Source organism: Fragaria vesca, linkage group LG6 (assembly GCF_000184155.1).
Source record: "Fragaria vesca subsp. vesca linkage group LG6, FraVesHawaii_1.0, whole genome shotgun sequence".
Taxonomy (NCBI): domain Eukaryota; kingdom Viridiplantae; phylum Streptophyta; class Magnoliopsida; order Rosales; family Rosaceae; genus Fragaria; species Fragaria vesca.
The window spans coordinates 2,789,049-2,813,606 of record NC_020496.1 but is presented as its reverse complement, the minus strand read 5'-3'; the positions used below and the strand labels follow the sequence as shown (position 1 = coordinate 2,813,606).

At 36.4% G+C, this 24,558-nt stretch overlaps 3 protein-coding genes and 1 non-coding gene across 4 annotated transcripts; 3 read left to right on the top strand and 1 right to left on the bottom strand.

Moving 5' to 3' along the window:
- The first annotated feature begins 5,754 nt into the window (after nucleotides 1-5,754).
- Nucleotides 5,755-5,828, top strand: TRNAV-CAC. Its single transcript has one exon. It is a non-coding gene; the product is annotated as a tRNA-Val (tRNA).
- Nucleotides 5,829-7,113: 1,285 nt separating this feature from the next.
- On the top strand, nucleotides 7,114-8,933 carry LOC101296216 (riboflavin biosynthesis protein RibD-like). The gene is made up of 3 exons (XM_004304805.1): nucleotides 7,114-7,347; nucleotides 7,773-8,071; nucleotides 8,330-8,933. The coding sequence occupies exons 1-3, from the start codon at nucleotides 7,114-7,116 to the stop codon at nucleotides 8,931-8,933; spliced, it is 1,137 nt and encodes a 378-aa protein (XP_004304853.1).
- Nucleotides 8,934-9,005: 72 nt separating this feature from the next.
- Nucleotides 9,006-15,672, top strand: LOC101308477 (protein ECERIFERUM 1-like). Its single transcript, XM_004302174.1, has 13 exons — nucleotides 9,006-9,983; nucleotides 10,115-10,259; nucleotides 10,386-10,468; nucleotides 11,548-11,641; nucleotides 11,792-12,009; nucleotides 12,103-12,332; nucleotides 12,858-13,077; nucleotides 13,334-13,706; nucleotides 13,811-13,918; nucleotides 14,108-14,308; nucleotides 14,416-14,511; nucleotides 14,743-14,916; nucleotides 15,021-15,672. Exons 4-13 carry the CDS (start codon nucleotides 11,582-11,584, stop codon nucleotides 15,129-15,131), a joined length of 1,791 nt encoding a protein of 596 aa, XP_004302222.1. The 5' UTR covers nucleotides 9,006-9,983; nucleotides 10,115-10,259; nucleotides 10,386-10,468; nucleotides 11,548-11,581; the 3' UTR covers nucleotides 15,132-15,672.
- LOC101308189 (E3 ubiquitin-protein ligase RKP-like) lies at nucleotides 15,243-23,729 on the bottom strand. Its single transcript, XM_004302173.1, has 10 exons — nucleotides 22,192-23,729; nucleotides 20,427-21,248; nucleotides 19,914-20,074; nucleotides 19,501-19,639; nucleotides 18,857-18,940; nucleotides 18,418-18,702; nucleotides 18,179-18,310; nucleotides 17,074-17,273; nucleotides 16,451-16,655; nucleotides 15,243-15,964 (listed from the first exon to the last, which is right to left on the bottom strand). Exons 1-10 carry the CDS (start codon nucleotides 23,692-23,694, stop codon nucleotides 15,668-15,670), a joined length of 3,828 nt encoding a protein of 1,275 aa, XP_004302221.1. The 5' UTR covers nucleotides 23,695-23,729; the 3' UTR covers nucleotides 15,243-15,667.
- Between the last annotated feature and the right edge of the window lie 829 nt (nucleotides 23,730-24,558).

The window sequence follows — 24,558 nt, the reverse complement described above, 5'->3', positions numbered from 1 at the left end:
GAGAGAGAGAGAGAAGAGGGGTGTGGCTAGACCTTTTTTTAAGGTAAAGAGAAGAGTCAGAAAGGAGAGAAACTTATAACGAACACTTCGCAGTAGTTTTGAGATAATTTTTGCATCATCTCGGATTCTTGGATATTGCTTCACTTGGAGAGAGAAGAGACATCAAATGATGTTTCCAAACAACAATCGGTTTCCGAGGAATTGGCCAGAGTATGTGGATAATAATCCGGAAAAATTTACAGTCGAGGACTTTTCAAGTCTTGCATATTCTGCTTCCCGTGGTATAAGAAAAAATAATAGAGGACAAGCATCCGGAAGTGATAATCCACCTATATTAACAGCTATGAGAGTTGAAGAGGTCAATAATCCACCATTAGTTCCACCACAACGTGTCTACCATTCTGAATGTAGCCAAACTAAATGAGTTATCTAGATTAAGGAGCCAAGAAGAAGATTTGATAGGATTGCTAACGTTCACCGCCTCTTTATTAGGCACACGGTCTGAACAATAAATGATAAGTACAAGATGGGAATAACAACTGGAAAATTCAGTGTTGCAATAGTTTTGGGTGCAGTTGTGATAGATATTGTTAATGATCAAGTTAACACAAGACTAAATGTAGGACTTTTAAGATTCCTCTAATCATCATCAGTGTTGGGAAACGACCAGTCCAAAGAGGAGTTACAACACTTCTATAAGATGATTATGCAGTCTACCCCGAGTACTTTTTGGATACTTGAGTATCATCCGATACTCATGAGTGTTTCGGAACGGTATTATTTTCCAACCGACACTAGTATGGGACTTATTGGATATCAACATTGGGAGAGCAATTTTGATGATTTTATTTCGAGAATTTTACCTAGAACTGCACAAATTAAAATCAGGTCAAAGATTATAAACCAGCCTGAGTTCGTTGAAGTGTTTGATAGAAATAACATCAATGATCCAAAGTCATACAAATTTTTCAGTGAAAATTGTGTGGGACTATCTCGATTTACAAGGGTTTTAAATATTCATGGTGCCGATGGCGATAGAAATTTGCAACCTGAACATGTGGAACTACAACAATTGAGTAATATGTTTCCTTTTATGTTGATACAACTGTTTCAGTTTCTCTTTGAAGAGGTGACACAAGTGTTTTCGATTCATGTTGTTGCTCGTTTAGTTAAGAAAAGACTTTCAATTGAAGAGAGTATTCCTTATTAAAGAGAGCTACAATCTTAGGCTCTCTATTGGGCATTTTGTTTGCCGTTGTGTTCATTGTATCTCTGGGTTTGTTGGTTTAAGCCCACTAGTTTGTGTTTTCTGTTTGCAAAGCCCAGTGTGTTGGGTTTATCAATTTGTTTGTTATCTGTTGTATTCCCTTTGCTTAAAACCTTGAACAATATTATTTCTTATGAACTATAATTTTAGAGTGAAACTTCGCTTTAGATAAGAGTTTTATATGTGTGTGTGTGTATATATATATACACATACATACATACATACATACATATAAAACTCCAAAAACATAAACCCTCACTAGCCATAATTCTTTTTCTCTCTATTTAATTCAACTCTTCCCAAAATTTTACTTCTCTCCGCTTCACCTCTTCTTCTTCTCCAGTCCTCGCTCCCACTAATACACACATTTATTAATTGTCAAAGAGAAGCAACAGAATGGAGAGAAGAAACTATATTTTTTTGGGGTTGCTATAGTTTAGGCTTTGGGTTTTATTTTTATTTTTTATTTTTTTTAAAGTAACAATTGACGACGTGACATGTCAGAGGGTGATATGGTGTTTCGGTCAAAGTGTATGTGTCGGCGTGTCGGGCGTGTCGGACACTCCGACACTCTATTGGTATGAACTGTCGGTGCAACATAGTTTTTAAACAAGTATGAAGAGACATTTAAAACTCTTGTTCAAACATAAACACATAATAGCTCTATTATTTTACATGTTCTTCATCTTTTTTATTGATTTCATTCTATAACAATTCATCTTCCACCTTTTTGGGTAATTGATAAAGGTTTGACATCTCGTCTACCGTGAATGTGTAAAACATATTAGACATCTTGTTTAAGACTAGGCATAAAAACTAAAGCAGAAAAAAACCAGTAAAACCGACCTAAACCAGTCGGTCTAGGATTTTCTCTCAAAATGTAAGGTTTTAAGCCGGTCTGGTCCGGTCCCAGTTAGTTGTTTATCCAGGCTCTGTCCTTAGAGTTCAACTAAGTGTTTAGCTCTCAGTCTTCCAATTCAAATTCAATTCAATTTTGCCACAAACAAACCTAGAATATATATTTATCGAGCAAAAAGGAGAAAAAAATTATTAACTTATACGACGACGTTTTTGTTCTGGTTTGGTGATAATGAACAAACAACATTTGAAAACCAATTGTCAAGCTTAAACAACCTAAAATTGCTCACACAAATGGTTGATAGAAATAAATTGTTGTATGAAATACCGAATACCAAGCTCAAACAACCTAAAATTACTCACACAAATAGTGAAATTGTTGTATGAAAACAATAACCAACATCGAATGATAAATTATTTTGTTATTTGAAACAACGAAGACACAACAAACATAAAATTAGGGTATTGTTATTAACACACCCCATCTATTTTCTTATCCACACATTTTTATTTTATTTACAAACTTGCCACTTGAATTTGATTGATGATTGGTTCTCACCATATAAGGGGTGTGTTAATTGCACCACCCTAAAATTATTCGGTTATATAAAAGGAAAAAAAAACAACGAGAAAGTCCATGGTTTGTTGTCTGAATGGATATGTTAATGTCGTGCATGTCCATGGCATGACATATATGCACAAAGACTTATACAACGGAAGTAATAATATGTTGAGCAAAAAGTAATCATAAAACGGTGATTTTCACACTTGTCTGAAACTTCAATCCGACAAGCCCATGATATACAACGTAAAAACCATAGTCATACAACGGTGCAGAAAGGCTGTGTAATGATTTTTTTGTAGTAGTGACGGATTTATATAACATATGATAAAAGAAAATATGACAACTGATATAAGCATCACTTGGAATCAGTTTAGGGAAAAGAGAAACACCAATTTAGGGAATGATATACCAAATAGATCTGAACCTTCAAAGTCAACTTTTAAACAGATTGAACAAAGCGCAGAGCTTCTGGTCACTTCATTTTCTTTCTCAAGAACAAAAAAAAAAGTGCCAAGTAGATTAGCTTGTTCTTCTTCTGTAGTTTTCCAATATGCTGATGTTAAAAATAAAAAAAGTACTAAAAAATAAAACGCAAACGTACTATTAATCTCATATATATATACCAAAATCAAAAATAAAGAATACATCAGATGCATGTAAAAAAGGATATAGACAGTGTTAGTCTTCAGACGTTTTAATATTCACCAAACTAAGTAGTCCTTGCACAATTTGGGTGAGTTGATCACTTGAAAAACTATAAAACAAAAAAGAAAAAGAAAACCAATACCAAAATCAATTGAATGTAGAAGAAAAAGAATCAAAAACATACATGGAGTGTAGTCTTTCAAAGTTTGTAATCTTCGTCCACTGAACAAAACATACCTAGCTATCATCATCCATTGAATATATAGTCTTGCCCCGAAGGTAATCTTTTCATAGTTTCGTTCCGATTAGGATTTTCATACCGGAGTTTGACTTTCCTTTGTTGCCTCTTTCAGGATTGCGTCTCCTCTCTCGTATAAACTGATAATAGGGATCGATATATAATGGGTGGGGCTAAATGTACCCGGCAAACTTCTAAGTGTACCCAGCATTTCAATTTTTTTCATGTATTTTCCCGTTTTACCCCTGTACCTATTTACACCCAGCAAAACTCAAAAGAATTATGTTAGCACCTCTCACTCTCTCTGTCTTCCATTACCAGAATTTTGTTTGATGATCGACTAATACAATGATCAAAAAAACAATTCAATGATCAGAGCAAACAATTTACTAAGGAATAATCAACTTGAGTATAAATTCACAAAGAGAAGAAGATGAATAATAACGAATAAATAGTGTGGGATATGCAAGAGTGCTTGAATTTGGCAACCCAGAATCTTAGTGTGAAGTATCAAATCTGGGTCCATGTTTTTCGTTGAATCTAGTTTCTCCTACCATGAATCTAGTTTCTCTTTAGTTAAATTATCTATCAATGGTTTTCGTTGTGATCTCGTGTTCTAATGTTTCTATGCATGAATTATAATCTATTTCATAAGATTTTCAGATGCTTGTTGAGTGTTATTTCATAATAAGAACCATCAAGGGTATGGGTTTCTTAAAAAAAAAGAGCATCATTTCATGAGATTGATATGGTCATAGAATTATTGTAACTGTCATATAATTTGAAATGAAAGAACCCACTTGTAATGGTGTCATAAACCCATTGTATAATTGCAGTAAGAATGAAGACTACTACAATGTCAGTTGCTGGGTAATGGAAGAGGAGAGAGCAAGTTGCTGCTTGGTAATGGAGGGAGAGAGGAAGTTGTTGTTGAGTGTAGATAAGGGTAACATTGGAATTAAATAACTATTTTTATTTGTTGGGTATATTTAGACATTTGTTAGGTACATTTAGCAGCACCCTATATAATTGTCAGTAGAATCTCACGACATCCAATCTTTTTAAGATCGTGTAAGTGGTAGTTTTTTTCTCCCTCTTCTTTTTTTTTTTTTTTTTTTTTTTTGAAAAAAACAATGCATATTATGATATTAATCGAGTGAGCAAATTAAGATATTCGGTGGGAGTTTATTAAGGAGTGTGTCTATTGTCACCCCACAAATTACTTTGCTCACCCCACATATTGTTTTTTATTCAAATACTAAAATACCCTGATTTAAAGTTAGAGACAATAAGTTGTTACAAATTACAATTTTTTTTCTTTTTTTTATCTTTTTGTTTTAGATGAACACAAACTTCATAAACTCTAACCCAGATTATCATCGGTCGTGAGTTTGAAGACACTAGCATTTAACTTGAAGATGAGGTAAACTGTTTGTAAATTTTTTTTTTTTTGTTCTCTTTGTTGGTGATTTGTCTATTTTTTTACTCATTATTTCTCATGTCGACTTTGTATCTAAATTCTCATGGACAACTACTGTACCGTATTTATGAACAACACATAGATCAGTTCAAGAACTCAAAAGTATGGAAGGCGTTGCTACTAGAGATACATTTACATTGTGCATCATGATATCGACTGATATCATTGAGTTGTTAAATTTGAGAGTTTTTTCTTGTTCTTTAATTGAGATTTATATTTTAATGTGAATTTTTTTTTGTTCAGTTGGTGATTTTATTTACCTTGAGCAAATCTGAATTTGACAAAATATATGTAGGGTGAGAAGAGAATATAGGATGAACAAAATAGAATTGAGAAAATGATATTTTAGGTATTGTTAATGGGTACACAAAGTAGACTTACAATTAAAATTATATGAATAGGGTGTGAAAAGAATGTGGGGTGAGCATAGTAGTTTGTGGGGTGGCAATAGACACATCCTTATTAAAACGTGGGTTTGCTTCAACTGCTAAACTACATGAGATTTTTTTATTTGTGGTTTATCTATTATTTGTAGTTTATCCAAACTACCCTCAATTCACTAAATGTTTTTAGTGTAAGATAATTTCATGTAGGGGCATTCTATGGGATTACAAAAATTTAACCAAATGGCAGTTTCATAAGGCAAATTGCCTTAATTAATAGAGTATTAATACAATAGAATTGGTTACGGCTATCAACTTGTCTGGGTGGTGTAGTTGGTTATCACGTTAGTCTCACACACTAAAGGTCCCCAGTTCGAACCTGGGCTCAGACAATTTCTGCTCCTATTTTTTTTTTTTTTTAACCAACCCAACCAGTATTTTACAGCATTTTTAGGATTCTGAACTCACAGTCCCATTCCAGTGTCAGCTAATACTTGAAATCCCAATACCGATAACTGAACAAGGTATTGCCAATAATCCATCGGATGTTGAAGGTAAAGCTCTGATTTTTATCATTCAGTTTCCCCAATTAAAGTTATAGCCTTTGCTCTCTTGTTGACAACTCTTTAATCAATCAACAGACTTGGGATTCTATCTGGGCATTGACTCACTTAAGAGTTTGGGTTCTCTGTCTTTGTGGGCACTTGCAGTTTGCTCTATTGTTTGACACTTATGAATGAATCTTATTGTTTATGTTCTGTCTCTGGAATCCCACATTTCAATGGATGATTCCGAATTGATGATTGATTTGTGTGAGTGTGTTACTTGAATGAGCCAGTAAAATTTCTCCCATGAGCAACATGAGATTAACTAACTTGTCTCAGGTTTCTACTTTAGTTGATTACCTGAGCTTGTGTGCCATTAATTGATTTCCATCTTATTGTATTTGTGATAAGTTCTTGCAGAAAGCTTCTCTTTTTGTTTTTTTTTTTTTTTTTTTTTTTTTTTTTTCATGAATTGAATTTGAATTGCCCTAATATTGACAAGGTGGATTCCTGAAGATGTGTTCTAGGCATATGTAGGTGGTGAGGTGTGTTTAGAGCTAAAGATAAGATAAAATGTGAGCTTCAAATATGAATCCATGCCTGTTGTTGCTGTGCATTCTTAAGGCTAGGTTGAGCACTTTTTATCGTATAGTTTACAATATCTATTTTGAAAAGATATTGTTGATGCAATTGCTATATGAAGTGCCTTGCTTATGCAAGCCCACATATGATGGTCAGCTAGGACTTCAGAAAGCTGTTGTTATTTCAGTTTCACTATATTTTTCTTATGATTTCGATGTGTTTTTTTACTTGTTTTCTGAATTGGCAGAACTACGATTTCCAAGATGTTGAAATGATTGCATCTTCAAACTGCTTGCGTCTTACATAGAAGACTTGGATCATAGAATGGGGAAAACAACCCTGACATTGGAAACACTTTGACAAAACTTGCTGAACTTGCAAAATCTGATTTGGGTCTTAAAGATAAGAAAGTAATATGCAAGCTCAACGACTTTCACTTCCAAGTTTCACTCTCTCTCCGACCAAAGTCTCACAATCAAACCATCGCTCCACCAAGATTTTGAGGTTGAAACCACATTCCAAATCTTGGTTTGGCAATTCCTCTAAAGTAATGTTCAAGCCCCCAACAGGTGTAAGAAACCATGGTGGTTTGGTTGGGATCAGGTGTGAAGTAGCACAACAAGAAGATAGAGATGATGAGTTTTATATGTGGAGGTGTGTGGAGCTTGCTAAAAAGGCTATTGGGCGTACTAGCCCTAATCCTATGGTGGGTTGTGTTATTGTCAAGGATGGCAAGGTTGTTGGTGAAGGCTTTCACCCTAAAGCTGGCCAACCACATGCTGAGGTAAATTTGTTTTCTTCTTTTCCTATGCTTGTTTTGATTTCCTTTTTAGAATGTGTTTGATCTACGTGGTGGTGACATCTTTTGGAATATGGTTTAACTGTTCATTTGGTTGCTGAGAAACTACATGACAGCAACACTAGTGAATGATAAAAAAAGCATATGGAGCATTTAGTTTAGTGTCGTGCATAAGATGAAGAAGAAGCTTTCTGCTTGAAGTTTTTGAAGCATATACTTCTGTTTTGTATGCAGACAGAAAATGTTCTTACTTCTTGGGAGAATAAATAGGGAAATGGCAAGAGTAATACTTTGATTTGTAGTTATTGAGTTATTATGACAAATTTTATCTTCTATTGTTCATGAGTTTCTTAAATCATGTAAATATGAGCTGTTGAGGGAACTTCATATGTGGAAGATGAATGTTACAGGTGTTTGCTCTGAGAGATGCTGGAGAATTGGCTGAAAATGCAACTGCGTATGTGAGCTTGGAGCCATGTAATCACTACGGGAGAACTCCACCATGCACTGAAGCCCTAATTAAAGCCAAAGTTAAAAAGGTTGTGGTCGGAATGGTGGATCCAAATCCAATTGTAGCATCTAAGGGGTTGGATAGGTTAAGAGATGCAGGAATTCACGTTATAACAGGTGTAGAAGAAAAATTATGCAACAGACTAAATGAAGCTTATATTCATCATATGCTAACTGGAAATCCATTGGTCACTGCCAGGTAAACTTCCTTTGTTTTGATTAATAGCAAAAAATTGATCATTTAGCGATGAAAAGAAAAGTAGTGGAAACGGCAACGTATTTGTCACATTTTCTTTTCCTGATATCTTAATGTTTTGATTGTTGTGGGTAGATGCTGCCATATCTGTTCTTTAGGATATTCAAATTTGCTTGCTAATCTTAGTTGCATATCTTTTATCACATATATATACACAGTTACACACATTGGATCTGAGTCTTTATATAATTTGACTAGCAGATACTCTATCTCAGTCAATGGACACTTCTTAGATCAGCTTGGGGAAGGAGTTGATGGGCTTGGTGGTTACTACTCTGAACTGTTACAAGAATATGATGCGGTTGTACTTACGTCTGCCACAGTAACTAAGAACAACTCCCTTCCAGCATCACAGGAAGCCGGTGCTAATCAACCACTCCGGATTATAATAGCGAATGCTAGTTCTCCAATCCATATCCCCGAACTGACCATGGAACCAAGCGGTAAGCTAATAATCTTTGCAGACAACAAGTCAACAGTAGAAATAGAAAGCGCTCAAACAGGTATTCAAACTGTGGTGTTGGATCAAATAAATTTGAATGCTATTACGGAATACTGCAAATCTCAAGGATTCTGTAGTGTTTTGTTGGATTTAAGGGGAAATATAGGCGACTTTGAAAAGGTTCTCCAAGATGGTACTGAGCAGAAGTTACGAAAACTGGTGATTGAAGTATTGCCCATCTGGGATCAAGATGGGGGTGGGAATCTCCCTATTTCATTGAAGAGTCTAAGTAAGAGAGTAGAAGTAATGAATTTGCAGGCTAAAAGTTCAAGTCAGAGTGTTGTGCTTGAAGCATACTTGTAAAGTGACTGGAACGCAAATTAAGAGTTGACCTGAATTTTTATCTGGGTACTGGAGAGAAGGTTTCTTTATTATCATGGAGGCAGTTTGTATTTGGTCTACAATGAAAAAAACAATTGAGATTCAGTTTTTATAGAGTTTAAGCAGTTACCAGTTTAGGGGTTATTTACCTGGAAGGAAGAGTTGTAGGTCTGTGCAACTTACATGCTTTGATAAGGTCCAGGGGCTCCAGGCCATAGGGCACTTTCATACAGAAGAAAGAGTATCCACTAGAGTGGCATCAACTTCACAAAGCAGTTTCATATGTGATGTCCTTCAACTGATTATACCCACAAGACTGAAATATATACAGCCGTAGTTATACCCACAATAGCTTCTCCTGCTAATGCAGCTAACAAGAAAGAAGGGGAAGAAGAAAAATTCCTGCAGTAGTTGGCAATCTGTTTCCAAGAGTGCTGGAACAAAAGCATGTTCTTTTGCGAAGTGTACAGCTATAGCACAAGCGAACACTTCTGCATGTTATAGTAAACCAAACAGCGGTCTACCTCCACCAGCAAGAAATAAACCTTGATAGTCCCTAATAACAAAGCCAATACCTCCATTCTATATTGATAATGCACCATCTTATAGGAGGAGCAGACCAACGAACTACTCTTGCCTACCACACCAACTTTCAAGTTGTAAAATCTGAAAGCATTCAATCTAGCTAGTCATGGACATAAGCAACACATCACATTCAGGTATGACTTATGCTCCCAAACTATACTGTTACGTTCCTTCCATATGCCCCAAAGTAAAAAAAATCAAATCCCCCCAAATACTTGGAAGCTAGCTTATGAACGCAAAAGCTGAATCAATGCACAAGTAGCAATGTTAGTGTGAAAACACACCTGAGCCAAAACTCCATTAGACAGCAGCAGTTGCTTAGTGTAAGGCAGTCTCTACATATATGTAACGTTGTCTCCAACACTGCAGAACAGTCAAATCAAAGGCCCGAGAGATTTAATGAACTAAAACGATTGTGCCAAATCATACTCGGATACTCCTCCCAAGGTAGATCTAATTTGTAAAATGATAACATGTTTGGTTAAAGTTTCTTACGTTACTATTGTTCACACGAATCCATGTAGTCTATGTAGTCTTCAAAGCCAGTTCTTTAATTTTCATGCCTTATCTGTCAGCAGCTATTGTTTTCACAGCTTCAAAGAATGATTCACTTGATGCTGGAAGACCTATCTTCTAAGTTGAGTAGTCCCACAAGAGGGCAAGACATCTCTCGATGATCTTATACCATCATTACGAAAAAAAAAAAAATTAAGAAGTTGGCAGGCAAGTTTTCTCTCTGATGCTGAAATTTTGGATTCAGTAGAAGATTAGTACATACGTGAGACTAGTTTATATGTCTTGCAAGGGAAAAACCTAAGCTCTTTTTTCCTTTTTTCTAAATTTCTACAGAATTATTAGATATGTGATATTCCCTTGAAAGCAATCACTACAGCTTAGGGAACCAGAGAACTGTGAAATGGTGGCTTTCAAAGGTACAACTTCACTTGAGAAAATACTTTGTAGAACTCTCTGCTTTTCATATTTCATTGATTTCATTTACTTTCATAAATCATAAGCCCCTTCCTTTGGCAGGTAGAACATTTCATCGAAGTAATTACATGGCAACTCTTAAGTACTCATTTTATTTTTATAGAGTTTTTACCAAAGCACTGTGTTCTCTTTTTGCCTTGGAAATTCTGAAATATGTAAAAAAGGTTGTCCCTGGACAGGTACCTGAACATAAAGCCAAGTAAAACAACCTTCATATATATGTGAAATCGATTCTTTGAAACTAGCTAGGTTTTCTACCAAATAATTAGGGTTCTTATATTTCAGAAATCAGTTAGGGTTCACATATATTAGAGATCAACAGAAATGGCGCTACACGTGCGCTGTGGAGAAACTTGGATTCAGAGGTATTATAGATTCAGTAGTCTAGCTTCCCATACGTAAGGTGACCATATGTTAGCAGATATAGGTGGATTTTGATGGTGAAGAAACTGATGCGTAAAACTAGAACAAACCTGGTTTTAGTTAATAAAACAAGTGGTGGATCCGCTAGAGATAGGGCACTGATCAATTAGGTGAGGAGAGTCATGCAATAACACTTTGTGTTTCACATCCTTAGAAACTGAATATCATCTGGAACTAGACTTTCCATGTGTTCCCCTCAAATCATGGATTTCCAGGTGCATATGCATGCGTAACAGAAATTCTACAAATAGGAATTGTTTTATGATAAAACTCATAGCCTGTAGAATTGAACTTCAATATTGGAATGGAATAACTATGAATTCTTCAATACACCTATAAAATATTTTATAACAAATTCATAAACACATATATGAAATTATTAGTATTAAGTTCAAGAATATAGTATATTTTGGCCCCCCGATTCGGAATTTTGTTTCAAGTTCCGTCACTGTGAGTGTGTGTGTATCTACTTAAGCGACTTTCATATCGAAGGAACTGATAATGACTTCATTGACATATATCATATCATTATTACAAAAATTTCTAATATTATCAATTCACATGTATCTTCATATGTTCTATATAAACACCTCTAAAGTCCCAAGATAGAGATCACCACTCAGAAACAACAAATGGCTTCCACACCTGGAATTCTTACTGACTGGCCATGGACACCTCTCGGGAAATTTAAGGTCAGCCTTTCTTTATTCTATATATGTTCATGTTTGCTGGCTAATATATGCATGTCTACATATACATTGATCTATATATATTACCAGCATGATATTTACTTTGTGGACTACTTTGGTAAGACTGATGTATGTGAGGGTTTGTTGTTGCAGTACGTGGTGTTAGCTCCTTGGGTGATTCACAGCACATACTCGTATATGTTTGGAGAAGAAAGCACAGATCTATTTTACATACTCGTACTTCCATTTTTGTTGTGGAGGATGCTCCACAACCAGATATGGATATCACTTTCTCGCTATCAAACTGCAAAAGGCAAAGCAATCATTGACAAGGGCCTCGAGTTCGAACAAGTCGACAGAGAAAGAGATTGGTTAGTGGTGTTGTAAGGCGAACTTAAACTAGATTAACAGTTAAACACTCGTTCTCAGTTAAGTGTTGAAGTGAATTCTAAATTTTTTGACAGGGATGATCAGATCATATTCAATGGAATACTGTTCTACGTAAGCAGGTGCGTCTTGTTTAAAACTGACCTGCCAATTTGGAGAGGAGATGGGTTGGTCATGACGATACTGCTTCATGCTGGTCCGGTCGAGTACCTCTACTACTGGTTACACAGAGCACTTCACCACCATTTCCTCTACTCTCGCTACCATTCTCATCACCATTCCTCCATTGTCACTGAACCAATCACTTGTAAGACCATTTTTAGCAATAGATGACCTACATTATGTCAAACCAGCTAAACTACACATTTGACGTGTTTTTCTGTAAGAAAAAATGATTTTTCGTCCTCTCATGTTCAGTTATATTTCAATTTCAACTTATGAGTAATTAGTAAGCAATATTGATGTTTACTCGATACATGTAAGGACTAAGGAGCACAATATTTGGATACAGAACAGGCATAATATATAGGTTTATTGAATAGATTTGATGAAGTATCAATGATATCTCTCTTAGTCTTTTCTTATCAAAAGAAAAAAGATCACTGAATCACTGATCCTTCTCTTTTCACTGTTTGGTGTTTGAAAACTATTCAATCCAGTGCTACTGTAAAAACTGTGCAGATGCAATCGTACAGATATCATATGAATCTAGCCAAGAACCTTCTACTTCTAATTTATCTTGACTTGTGAAAGAACAAGAACAATTAAGGAGAAGAAATAAGAATTACATTTAGGGCATTTACTGACATGGATCGGTTAATGTATATTTCAGCTGTGACTCACCCATTTGCGGAGCACATATCATATTTCATGCTCTTCGCAATACCAATGATCGGAACTCTGTTGATCGGAACGGCTTCCCTCACATCCTATTTTGTTTATATTACTTGTATCGACTTCATGAACAACTTGGGACACTGCAATTTCGAGTTCATTCCCAACTGGATCTTCTCTCTTTTTCCTCCTCTTAAGTATCTCATGTATACTCCCTCGTAAGTGTTCTTTAATAAGACAATTTCTCTTTTTTGTTTTAATTTTAATTGATGTTATCCAATGTGTTGCATATGCATAGACACGTAAGTTTACATATAGGAACTTACTAAGGTTGTGGCTCAAAACTAATTCCTTGTTTGTTTTGGATTCTTTACTTTTGAAGGCATTGGTAAAAATCCGTTTACTGCAGATCGAATAGCTTTTTAAGCATTTGTATACCTGATTCTGTATAATTCTTACGTGTTTGATATGCAGGTACCACTCTTTGCATCACACACAATTTCGAACCAATTACTCCCTATTCATGCCAATCTATGACTATATATATGGTACCATGGACAAGTCCAGTGATTCACTACATGAATCTTCACTCAGGAAAGAGGAGACAACTGATGTCGTTCATCTTACACATTTAACATCAACTAAATCCATCTACCGACTCCCACTGGCATTTGCTTCCTTGGCCTCTAATCCACGAACTTGTACATGGTACTTATGGCTGTTGTGGCCAGTGACATTATGCTCGTTGATGCTAACTCGGTTATTTGGCCGTTCATTTGTTATTGAGAGGCAGCGTTTTGGTAAACACAGACTACAAACTTGGGTTATTCCAAAATACAGTTTGCAGGTGGGAAGCAACTTAGCTTCATTCTTTATATCTTGATTGCATGTTAATGTATTCCCAATTTAGCTAATGTGATTTTATTTGCTACCTTTAATTACTAGTTGCAGTACTCGCTCTCATGGCAAAATGAAGCTATAAACAGAGCGATTGAGGATGCCATACTTGAAGCTGAGCAAAAGGGTGTCAAAGTTATTAGTCTAGGTCTCTACAATCAGGTAACATAACAACTATATAGTGTGCAAGTCTGTAGGTTTAAGTAAGGTTAGATCTCAATTATTTCTTTCATCAGTTCACTCCCTATTTCACATTTTATTCCCTATTTATCTAAGCTCACATATGTATCTAATTGAATCATTATTGATTAATCTTTTTTTTTTTTTTTTTTCCTATAAATTTCATTTCAGGGTGAGGGGCTCAATAGCTATGGTGGTATATATGTCCAAAGGAATCCAGGACTGAAAATCAAGGTGGTGGATGGAAGTAGCTTAGCTGTTGCTGTCATTCTTAACAGCATTCCCAAAGGAACAACCCAGGTTCTCCTTATAGGCTACCTCACAAAGGTTGCTTATGCTCTTGCCTTTTCTTTGTGCCAGAGGGATATTCAGGTATATGTCAATTACTTGTAATTCATATGCATGTGTGTGTGTGTGTATGTGAGACTTCATATTTACATTCCTACATGTTTTCTGACATGAGAGTAAATTTGTTTCAGGTAGTTACAGTACACCAGGCTGAGTATTTGAAGCTCACCAAATCTTTAAATGCCACAGAAGGTAAGGTGGTTCATGACAGAAGCTATGCTCAAAAGGTAAGGATAATTTTGCTTACTATACCAGCTTCCTTAACCCTTGTTTGTTGTTACTATCTATTCATATGCTTTACAATTAATTGTTTTAGCTAGATAGCAAATAGAGATTTCTACTTTTCTAGGTGTTAGGGTTTAGAGCTGCATAGAAAAATTATTTTCTACAAATTACTTTTGGATGTACTTGATTTTAAGAATTGAAACTAGTAACAATATATTTGATTTGGAATGAAGATTTGGTTGGTGGGAGATGGATCGAGTAAAAAAGAACAGTTGAGTGCACCAAAAGGAACAATATTTGTTCCATTCTCTCAGTTTCCACCAAAAAAGTTGCGCAGAGACTGCTTCTACCACTACACACCAGCAATGAAGATCCCCAAGTCTCTTGAGAATGTTTACTCTTGCGAGGTGGGTGATTAGTAAACAAAATGGATTTTCTATAATGTTTCTTGATCTGTTTAATTGGTATTACCATTGGTTAACTAAGGTTATATATCAATTGTGAAAATCAGAACTGGTTGCCGAGGAGAGTGATGAGTGCTTGGCGTATAGCAGGAATAGTGCATGCATTGGAAGGTTGGAATGAGCACGAGTGTGGCTACACCATGTCCAACATTGACTAAGTTTGGCAAGCAACTCTTCGACATGGCTTTCAGCCTCTAATCTCAAAAGATTGATCAGTCACCTTTTCAACTCTTCAAGTCTTTTGTTATTAATCCCATAACAAAAGAATGGAACTAGAGCCATCTGCTTTGCTTTTCTTAATGCAGCTATGTACCAATGAAAGAATAAAAGTTCTTGCAATCTGAAGGAGAAAAAGACCCAAAAGATTTTCCTTGCCATTTACATCTCATATTTACAGAATAATTCCCCTAACTTCTTCTACAAAATTCTTAACCCAACCACCCCGCTCGGATCCTTTTCCCCCACCCCATAAATATTCACACGGTATCAATATAACTCTAACTGCACCAAAATGGGAGTAAATTATCTTCTATAAAACTTCCTTTCTTCCCCTCGACTCTTTTTCCTCTAGAGGTCTGCCAGTTCACAACCCTCTGACGCCCCAACTTTAGGCAGCAATGATGGATGAGTTGCAGACCAGCTTCTTAAGGAGGCAAGAAGCAAACTAAAATGAAGGACTTATAGAACATTCTTCTCAATCTGCCTTGTCACTAATCCTGACAACATCTAGGACCGTTGCATTGCAAAAGAAGCATCTGTGGCAATTCAAAAGATGTCTGGTTATGCAGCCATAACAAGACCTATGGGAACAAGGGGCAAACCGAGCATCTGCTTCGCTTGAATAACAAATGCAGCAAGTGTCATCATTCACATCAGTTTCTCCCCCTAATATCTTATTTTCTTGTGACTGGCTCCGGAGAAGGATGAGGTTCAGAAAATTCTCTAGCTGTGAAAGTTTTCCGAGATAATCATCGCCTCTAAAACTTCCAGCCTGGAGGATAAACAAATTATAACATCAGAAGAAAGAAAATGAAGCAGACTCCTGTCAAATGAATTAAGTAATGAGCCATATTATCTTTTCTTTAGTCAGTTTTTTTTCTTATTTATTTCTCTAAGACCTTAGAAACCAAGAGTAAAACCTATATAAACCCATCAAGGACACAGCTAGTCAGCCTCTTAGGCAAGACAACGTAAAAAGATTGAATAGGCGGTATGCAACAAATGTTAAAATGTCTAAATACTTGCCCAGTCATATAAAATGATCCAAGTACCGGTTAAAATGCTCAACAGAAATCCTAAGAAAGTAGAAAGCAGATTACTGATATGTAATACTAGAAGTTTTGGTAGCTCTCATGTATTTGTACATTATCAACGTTATGGTTCAACTTGCCCATACAAAAAATACAAACTAAAAAGAAAGTATTCAAAAAAGTAATGTATATGAGGATGAGATATAGTAAAGGTTAAGGGAGCTAACCCAGTTGTAATCCAATAGGTACTGAAATCTGCAATTAAAACTGTCAAGGCACCCCATGCTTGCAAATATGCTCACAACATCATTGTGCTCCCTGCATTCCATCTGTTCACTAGCATTTATCAAGTTCAAGATAATACCCACCAGAGGTGCCAATACCATCCCTCGGTTAACTTTTTCTAAAGATTGACCATGTCGTCTCAGAGACCTGCAAAAACAATATTGCATAGATGATATGTTAGTTAACTAGCCCACAGATCTACTTATCATAGATTATGTAGACAAGTTTACGAAGACCAACTCGTGAAATAAATTTCTCAAAGTCCAAAATGCTAAGTCAGTCGTGGATCACATAAAGTGAACAAGGAGTAAAGTTTGCCATCTTTATCAATGCCATTGCATGTGTCCCACAATATTCAACATGGCAATCACAGTTTACAGAAGAGTTGAGCAAGAAATAGATTAAAAAAATGATAAAAGGAACAAAGGATGGGATGCACTTAGAACTTGGTTTTTATCCCTTCTTTTCTCTTTACTCCTCTTAAGTCATATTTGGGAGTATAAGTCATATCTGAAGATAACTCAAAAGTAATAACAAACTTATATTTGCAAGCACAGAATCTTACAAGTCAAAAAACTCGGTGTCTTCTGCTGAAGTGATGTGGTTCAGAATAAAGACAATCAGCTCAGTCAACCTTCGAAGGTTTGTATCAGCCCCAGATAGGAATGCTTGAGGTATCTCATGAGTACAAAATTCCAAAACCCTTGCAAGATTGCATGAAAGATCATATATCACACTGCACTTCTTTTGCTGGAACTCTAACACCTGCAGAATGCTTACTTAAATTAGACAAATATAGAGTTCAAGTATAAAAACAATATATAGCGGAACTTTTTTTTTTTTCATTTTCACTAGATACACTATTTGTCTGTGGTCAAACATTAGGAAAAAAATCTTCGTCGAACCTATGTGCCCTAACCCTCTCTCTTCCTGTTGAATGATCAATCCAAGTTCCAAAGTAATACCATTTACAGACAAGAGGGGAGAGGGAAGGTAGGGAGGAGAAAGCTGACACTCGGATCTCCGCCAAAACTTACAGAACTAAGATCCATCGAAATTTGACATACCCAGCTTAAAAACGTGAGAGATTGCTTAGTTAACTTTATTACTTCTCTTCATTCTTTTCTCTCTTTTCAGCAATTCGAAACTTTTTCTCCCAGAAATGGAAATAAGATGGATGAGAACAATGTTCGATTTGGTTTTACAAAGTTGCAAACTGAATTAAAGTTCACATACAATTTTTGATATTTTCACCCTTATTTTTTTTTACTTTGGAAAACTAAGTCAACCTAATTACATCCCCTGCCAAAATTATCTTCACATCAATTTTCACATTAATGAAAACACTTACTCTTCCATCGTGCATTCTGCCCTAGCCAACTTACACACGATAATACCACTGACACCAGACATCAAACGTCGAACTCATCACTTTGTTATCTATATTAACCACAGATTTGAGTGCTATTGTACATGGATCTGATCCAGTATGACTGCACCAACCACGGCTCCACCACAGGATTTATGCAAGCAGATAATTTTCTTTTCCTAAATAGACATTACAGGTCTGATGATAATTCACTAATATAGGTAAAGGAGGTATATTTGCAGGCTTGTTCCAATAACTAAAGAACATATGCATGCCCTAATAGGAAGGAGATTATCCATACCTGGTACTTTTCTTGCATTTCTCTAACAGAAACAGAGAATTCAGTCATTGTCCAACTGAGAGTGTTAAACAGGCGATTGAGAAAAGCTGAGAACAACGCTTCATCACTGATACAAGTTTGCCCTAACAACTTCTACATGGATTGAAAAGCCAAAGACAAAATATGGTGATGATCAGAACCTACTCAGGGTTTAAAAAAAATTACGATTACAGTTCTAAAGAAAAGACGAAGATGTTCACCTGGAAGATGATGGATGATGACGATGATGATTCTCCATGCTTTGATGAGCCAAAGCCAGATCCCTTGCACAAACGCAAAAGAATGTTTGTTACTGGGATCCAGGATCTATTATCAAATGCTGACAGCAATGCCTTTGGCATCCTCTGTTTCACTGCTTCATTGCTCTCAAACGCAGCCAAATATTCTTTGTACTGTACCAAGACCGAGATAGATTGGAGAAGCAGATCCCTAAGATCTGCACTAGATATTCGAGGGTCGTTGAAATGTGTAACCACAAAGGTGATCTGAGAAACAAGAAACAAATAGCAGTTATTAAAAAATATAGAAGTCAAAAACTCATAATCTTAGTAGCAGTCAATATATTAAGGAAACAAAGATAAAACTACAAAAAGCAATAGTTCACACCCAAAAAAAAAAGACAAACTAGATGAAACATACAAATGAAGCTAGGCCTTGCTTGATAAATATTGATGACGGGACAAATGGAGGATCACACTTACGCAACACATGAAAGCAGTCAACCTGCACAGGAAATAATCAATCAAGAGTAACGAAAACGAGAATTACAGGTTCAAATAGATGAGAGAAATTGGCTCTATGATAGATAGTATTTCCAGGATCTTAGAACAGAGTAGGTCCAGTATTTCTATCCCACTTTTGGCTGTTCCTGATTGTCAAGAACAATAGAGATAGAAACTTTAAAGAAAAATGTAAGACTTGCTATACTGCGCTAAAATTTCACTGAACTATAAAACATCCTAATGTAATTCCAGTACTGTGTCTACCTGAGATGATTCTGGAATATTTCAGTAATGTGCGAATATTATCACCAATGAAACATTCAGTGAAAAATTGAAGAAAGATTATTCTTATTGAAGCAAATGTTCATTCTTATCACCAATGAAACATTCAGTGAAATAAATGGAAGAAAGATTATTCTTAATGAAGCATATGTTCATTCTTATCACATGCAACCAAACCACGGGCAAATACAAGCGTTTGTAATTAAAAACATGTTTGCACAATTTTATGTGAGGGAAACCATGCGTATGTATTTGAAATAAACAAATCATTTGATTTACCAGAGCTTCAAGATAGTATTCAGGGACATAAGTGAACAACAAATCCACTTTGCTAAGGACAAGAAGCAACTGAACAGTCCACATGCATGTTGCATACATTCCTCTTTGCTTCCATCTAGAGGATAGGGAGATACGGAACCTGTAAGGCAAAGAACCAGAGTGAGCAAGAGAAACAGAGCATGAAAATGTATGCAAAGAACCACATACTGTATATTGAGTCACTGGCTAAATCGTCTTTTTATTTTATTTTTATATGAAAACCGTCTTTTTATTAAAGATACTCCAGTGAACAGTAGACCTGATATTAAGGTTACTAAATTTCTGTATCACATTTTCTAATGACATCTAAGGGAAAAGGATGGAGAAAAAATACATAAATCTTGAAACCAAGCTGCTCCTCATGATTATCTTACCAGGCACATTGTCTAACAGAATCAATGACCTCTTCTCTATGTACATTACGAGCTTCTTTCAAATGCTTCAATTGCTCAAAACAAGGTCCTTCTCTGATTTTTTTGTCAGTTTCTTCCAGACTGGCTATTGACTGCAACTGGTGATTCATGTGATATGATGCCTACAATCAGAAATCTCAGTAATTCAGATATCTACAACATTCAGGAACAATCACAACAAAATATACAGTACATAAAACAGTATAATTGAAAAGAGTGATCACGAGGAAAATAAATTCTAACAAGGCCTGATAGATCTATGGTTCAAACCAAAATATGTCAGATTTGAAGTAAAACATAATTTAAATTAAATAATTCTGGAATGCGGAAAACAGATGTTATTAACTTATTTATATATATTAGCTTCAGCAAAGTTACTTTTTTAACAATGGGGTTAATAAATACTCAGCATTAGATTATAAAAATGAATAAGTGGCAGTTTGTATTCTTTAATATAGAAATATGTCCCCTTACCTGCTTAAAATTTGGCGCTAGACCTATATGATACAACAGCAATAAAACATCTAGAAGTTCTTCTTCTCTGAGTGTAGCTGAAGACATACCACCCTCCCTTGGTATAAAACTCGTATGTTGCACTGGGCAATAACTAAAATCAGATTCTGATTGGTAACTAGAACTAGGTTTATCAGCTATATCATCACTCAAACTTCCAGCATTGCATTCTGTGGTAACATGGGAAGATCTCTCTGGCATGGAACTGCAATGGGCACGTGAACCTTTAGCTGTGTATCTAATCGGATACTTTGAGGTTCTTGTGAAATCCTCGTCATAGCTTGAGCAGCAGCATGGTTTTCTTATACTTAAATGAGTCACTCTGGTTTCTTCATCATCCATACAACCTTCCTCCCATTGGATATCTTCTGCTTCCTGATCATCTGCAGGGTGTGATTTTGAGAGGAGACTAAAAGATCCTCCAAGCCTCGTATTGTCATTTCGATGGGGATCATTTCTAAGAAATAGACCTACTGGAAAGCTCCGATGACCACCCCTATGAAGAAAACCAACATCACGACCATTTTCACTGCCCTTCAACCAACCACATATTTCCCCCATTCCAAACCCTTCAGATAGAAAATGAAGTATAACTGTGTACAAAGAAACGAGAACAGAATTGCTTGAAACACCAGGAGGTGGAAGATTGCGGTCAGCTCCTCTGTTCTTAAGTAGAAGGTTCTGTAGAAATGTCCTGAACACTGAACCAGGCAACTGGGGAGGTGTCATAGGTGGGATGAACTGTATGACCAAGCGACAGAGGTCCCTATGCTTCTCCTCAATCTGAATATATAACGTGCATTATTAGTACAGAACTTAACAGGACATTGCCACAGCATAAATTATAAAGGTGGGCCAGACAACTACAAGATGTTGGAGTCAAACATTAAAGATGTAAATTACTGTTTATGTTTCAACCATGAACAAAAATACAAAATAAATATTATAACCAAAATTCATGTATATATATCAGAGGTTAATTAATCATGGATTGTTTTAGGCCAATGAAATAAGCTTTTGATTTTATATTTTTAAACTAAATAAAGTTTAACTGAACTTGATATTTCATACATCATAAATGAACAAGTGTCCTTAAATTTGTCCCAGAACACGGGTGGACCGGGGTGGTGTTCTTAGGGGTCATATTCATTACTCAACTTCCGTCATCTTTAACCAGCTTATAGGATTGGCTACACCCATCTTTAAAATGCTTTACCTTTTCTAATTCAACATGTTAAAAAAGAAGCAGGTCACTCAACACTTCATCAGAAGAAAACTAATATGCATATGTTATTTTACACTATAATCTTTTGTCCAGTTAAAAAAAGATCAAATTTGCATGTTTACTGGCGGACAATTGAGACACACACAAAACACTTACACAGAATCAGAGAGACAGAGAGAGAGACAGAGACATAGACAGAGAGAGATCTATGTATCTTGGAATTGTCAATCGTATAGTTGACCAACAAAGATTAAATTCTATATATGACACCTAGTGTTAGTGTGTTACCGACCTACTTGAATTTGTCCACCAGGACAATATGGAGAAAAGAGAGAAATTCATATTATGTGTTTCAATCAATCTTGAACTTTCTCTAAGTTTACCCCCATTCTGACGCATAATTCTATATATTAGAATACTTCTGAAGGGTTCTTCCCTCCGCCCAACTTTTACACTCTAATATAGTATCCACAACATAGTTCAGATTAATATACAATGTACCTTATTAACTGCTTCAGATAAAGCTGTAGTCGTCAACAGCATGCTACTTTCGTAGGACACATCCTCACATGAACCAGGCCACCAAACAGAAGGCATCATACATTCAAGATCGTTCTTATTTGGATCCTTTCGTGATAGGAAGCCTTCAAAATGGTATTCAAAATCAGGTGACTTCCACCAGAGCACCATAAGTTCTTGTCGTCTCAGGATATGACATGCCAATGCGAGGTATGGATATGATCCTGAACATGGGCACTCTTTGAGAACTAATGGAGCTGTTTTGCAACCACATGCCAGGGCATTTATAATATGTTCAAACAACAAGTGTGATCTATTAAATTCTAGAAAGACATCCAGAACTCTATCCAAGCCTGAATAATCATGTGGCGCCTGCAACCCAAACGCTTCCACCATGAACGACAAAAACGGACCCCAGGCAACATACTCTATGCTCCAAACATCTGCTCCAAGTACAGAGAAAAGCTCCTCGCATATCCCATGAGAAATAGGATAGAAAATTTCATCTGGAGAAACAAACCTTTTCAGTCTCAATTTCTCAACAGAAGAATGCTTTGCCCGCTCCACAGAGTGCAAACCCAACAGCCTTGACAAGCACCGCAGCAATTGAGTTGCAAATGAGTTTAAGGACGGAGGGGCTTGAAGGGGGTGGTAGCCTTCAATGGGAAATTTAAAGGGACGTCCACCAAAATTTAATTCGCATCGTTCACCTTGTGAGAGAGATACAGCAGGATAATATCCACATCCCACTCCCATTTTACGAATACCATTGAATGCCAAACCAAGAGAGACACCATTTCTGTAAAATGATATCTCATTACAATCCAAATCTATGCAACATCCAATAACATCACCAACAACCCATGTCTGACCATATGACTCAGCATCCCTGTTCCATTTCCTAACCCTCCTACCATCAAACGCATACGAATCTTCAGCATCACCTACACCCTTATGGTCAGTGAATGGGCAAGAAACAGTAGCCCATCCAATCTGCTGAATACCCGCAGTTTCCAGAATAACCTCATACATCCATTTTCCTTTCCACACAGAAGCGTTAGCCCTAGCACTGCTGAACATTGCTAAGCTCTCTACAAGCAACGGCGGCTTAATGATTCTAATATCACCCCGGATACTAATTTCATCAAGACCAACGGTGTCGGGTCTGCAGCCACTCCCATAAATACAAATACCGTCCCTATACCCATCTCCATCCAAAACACTTGAATTTGCATGTAATTTCGAGAACTCATTCTTCAAAATACCACGAACTAGATTCCCATCAACCGGCCCAGACACAGGACCAATCGATCTATTAGGGAAACCAAACACATATTCTAAAGTTCTCTCCACTGATTGGTATCCAATCTCATCACACGACGAAACAAGATGAGTTTTCGACGAATTCTCTTTGCTGCTCTCACCATTCAATATCAAGGCCAGACCAGAAGAAAGCCCACCTAACCGTAGGCCGTCTTCCGCCATTCGGAATATACACAAGCAAGCACTATATCACCAATTTCAACTCAATCCAACTGAAAAATCGATTCTTCAAACCTGACTATGCCTTGTACAAATAATATTACAATTCGAAAACTGATCCATAACTTAAACCAAACTACCAGCCATAGTTACCTGAAACGTCAACGTTGCAATTTCACAAACCAAATTCAGAACATGTGAAAAATCTCCACAACAAAATTTGAAAGCAAATTGAATTGTTTCGTAACGAAATTACACTAAACAAACTCAATCAATCAAAGAATTTCAACATTTAAAGGCAACAAATTAAATTAAGAAGAATTCCACGCAGCCCAGGCTACCAAGGCCTCAGGTGAATTTGAAATTTGAATTTTGAAGAAGAAAATTATAAAACAAATAAAATTGGGAAGTTTGAAGCCAAAACGATTAGAAATGAAAGAGAAATGAACTCACGGGTTGGGTTGTTTGATCGGAACGGCAGTGATTAGCGGCTAGGGTTTTGCCGCAGCCATTAATGAACCACCGCCCTATATGAATGAATTGGCAGAGAGAGGGAGAGAAGGACAAAACTGGAATTTTGAAATGTTCGCCAATAGACGGACGGGGAAGGAAGGGAGAGAGGAGAGAGAAAAAAAAATATGAAAGAAGGAGCTGCTGCCTGCTTGCTTCAACCCCACGCACGCTTGACTGGCGAAGGGGCTTTCGCTCTAATAACGGAAACGTAACCGACACGTGTCGCAATCGGAAGGGGGTGACCGGCTGCTGACGTGGTGGGGTTACGATCCGCAGTTTCCATTTTTATGAATAAATCCTTTTTTTGTCAGATATTTTATCATTAATTTTTTTTGGTCGAAAAGATATTTTATC

Bases quoted from the DNA above. Each gene is read 5' to 3' on its own strand.
- LOC101296216 (XM_004304805.1), top strand. From the start codon at position 7,114: ATGTTCAAGCCCCCAACAGGTGTAAGAAACCATGGTGGTTTGGTTGGG. The intron at 7,348-7,772 runs GTAAATTTGTTT...TGAATGTTACAG, and splicing joins CTGGCCAACCACATGCTGAG to GTGTTTGCTCTGAGAGATGC. The intron at 8,072-8,329 runs GTAAACTTCCTT...TTTGACTAGCAG, and splicing joins AATCCATTGGTCACTGCCAG to ATACTCTATCTCAGTCAATG.
- LOC101308477 (XM_004302174.1), top strand. From the start codon at position 11,582: ATGGCTTCCACACCTGGAATTCTTACTGACTGGCCATGGACACCTCTC. The intron at 12,333-12,857 runs GTAAGACCATTT...TGTATATTTCAG, and splicing joins TGTCACTGAACCAATCACTT to CTGTGACTCACCCATTTGCG. The intron at 13,707-13,810 runs GTGGGAAGCAAC...TACTAGTTGCAG, and splicing joins TTCCAAAATACAGTTTGCAG to TACTCGCTCTCATGGCAAAA.
- LOC101308189 (XM_004302173.1), bottom strand. From the start codon at position 23,694: ATGGCGGAAGACGGCCTACGGTTAGGTGGGCTTTCTTCTGGTCTGGCC. The intron at 18,703-18,856 runs GTATGTTTCATC...CTTGTTTCTCAG, and splicing joins AGCAAGGCCTAGCTTCATTT to ATCACCTTTGTGGTTACACA. The intron at 15,965-16,450 runs GTTAGCTCCCTT...TTTATCCTCCAG, and splicing joins ACCTATTGGATTACAACTGG to GCTGGAAGTTTTAGAGGCGA.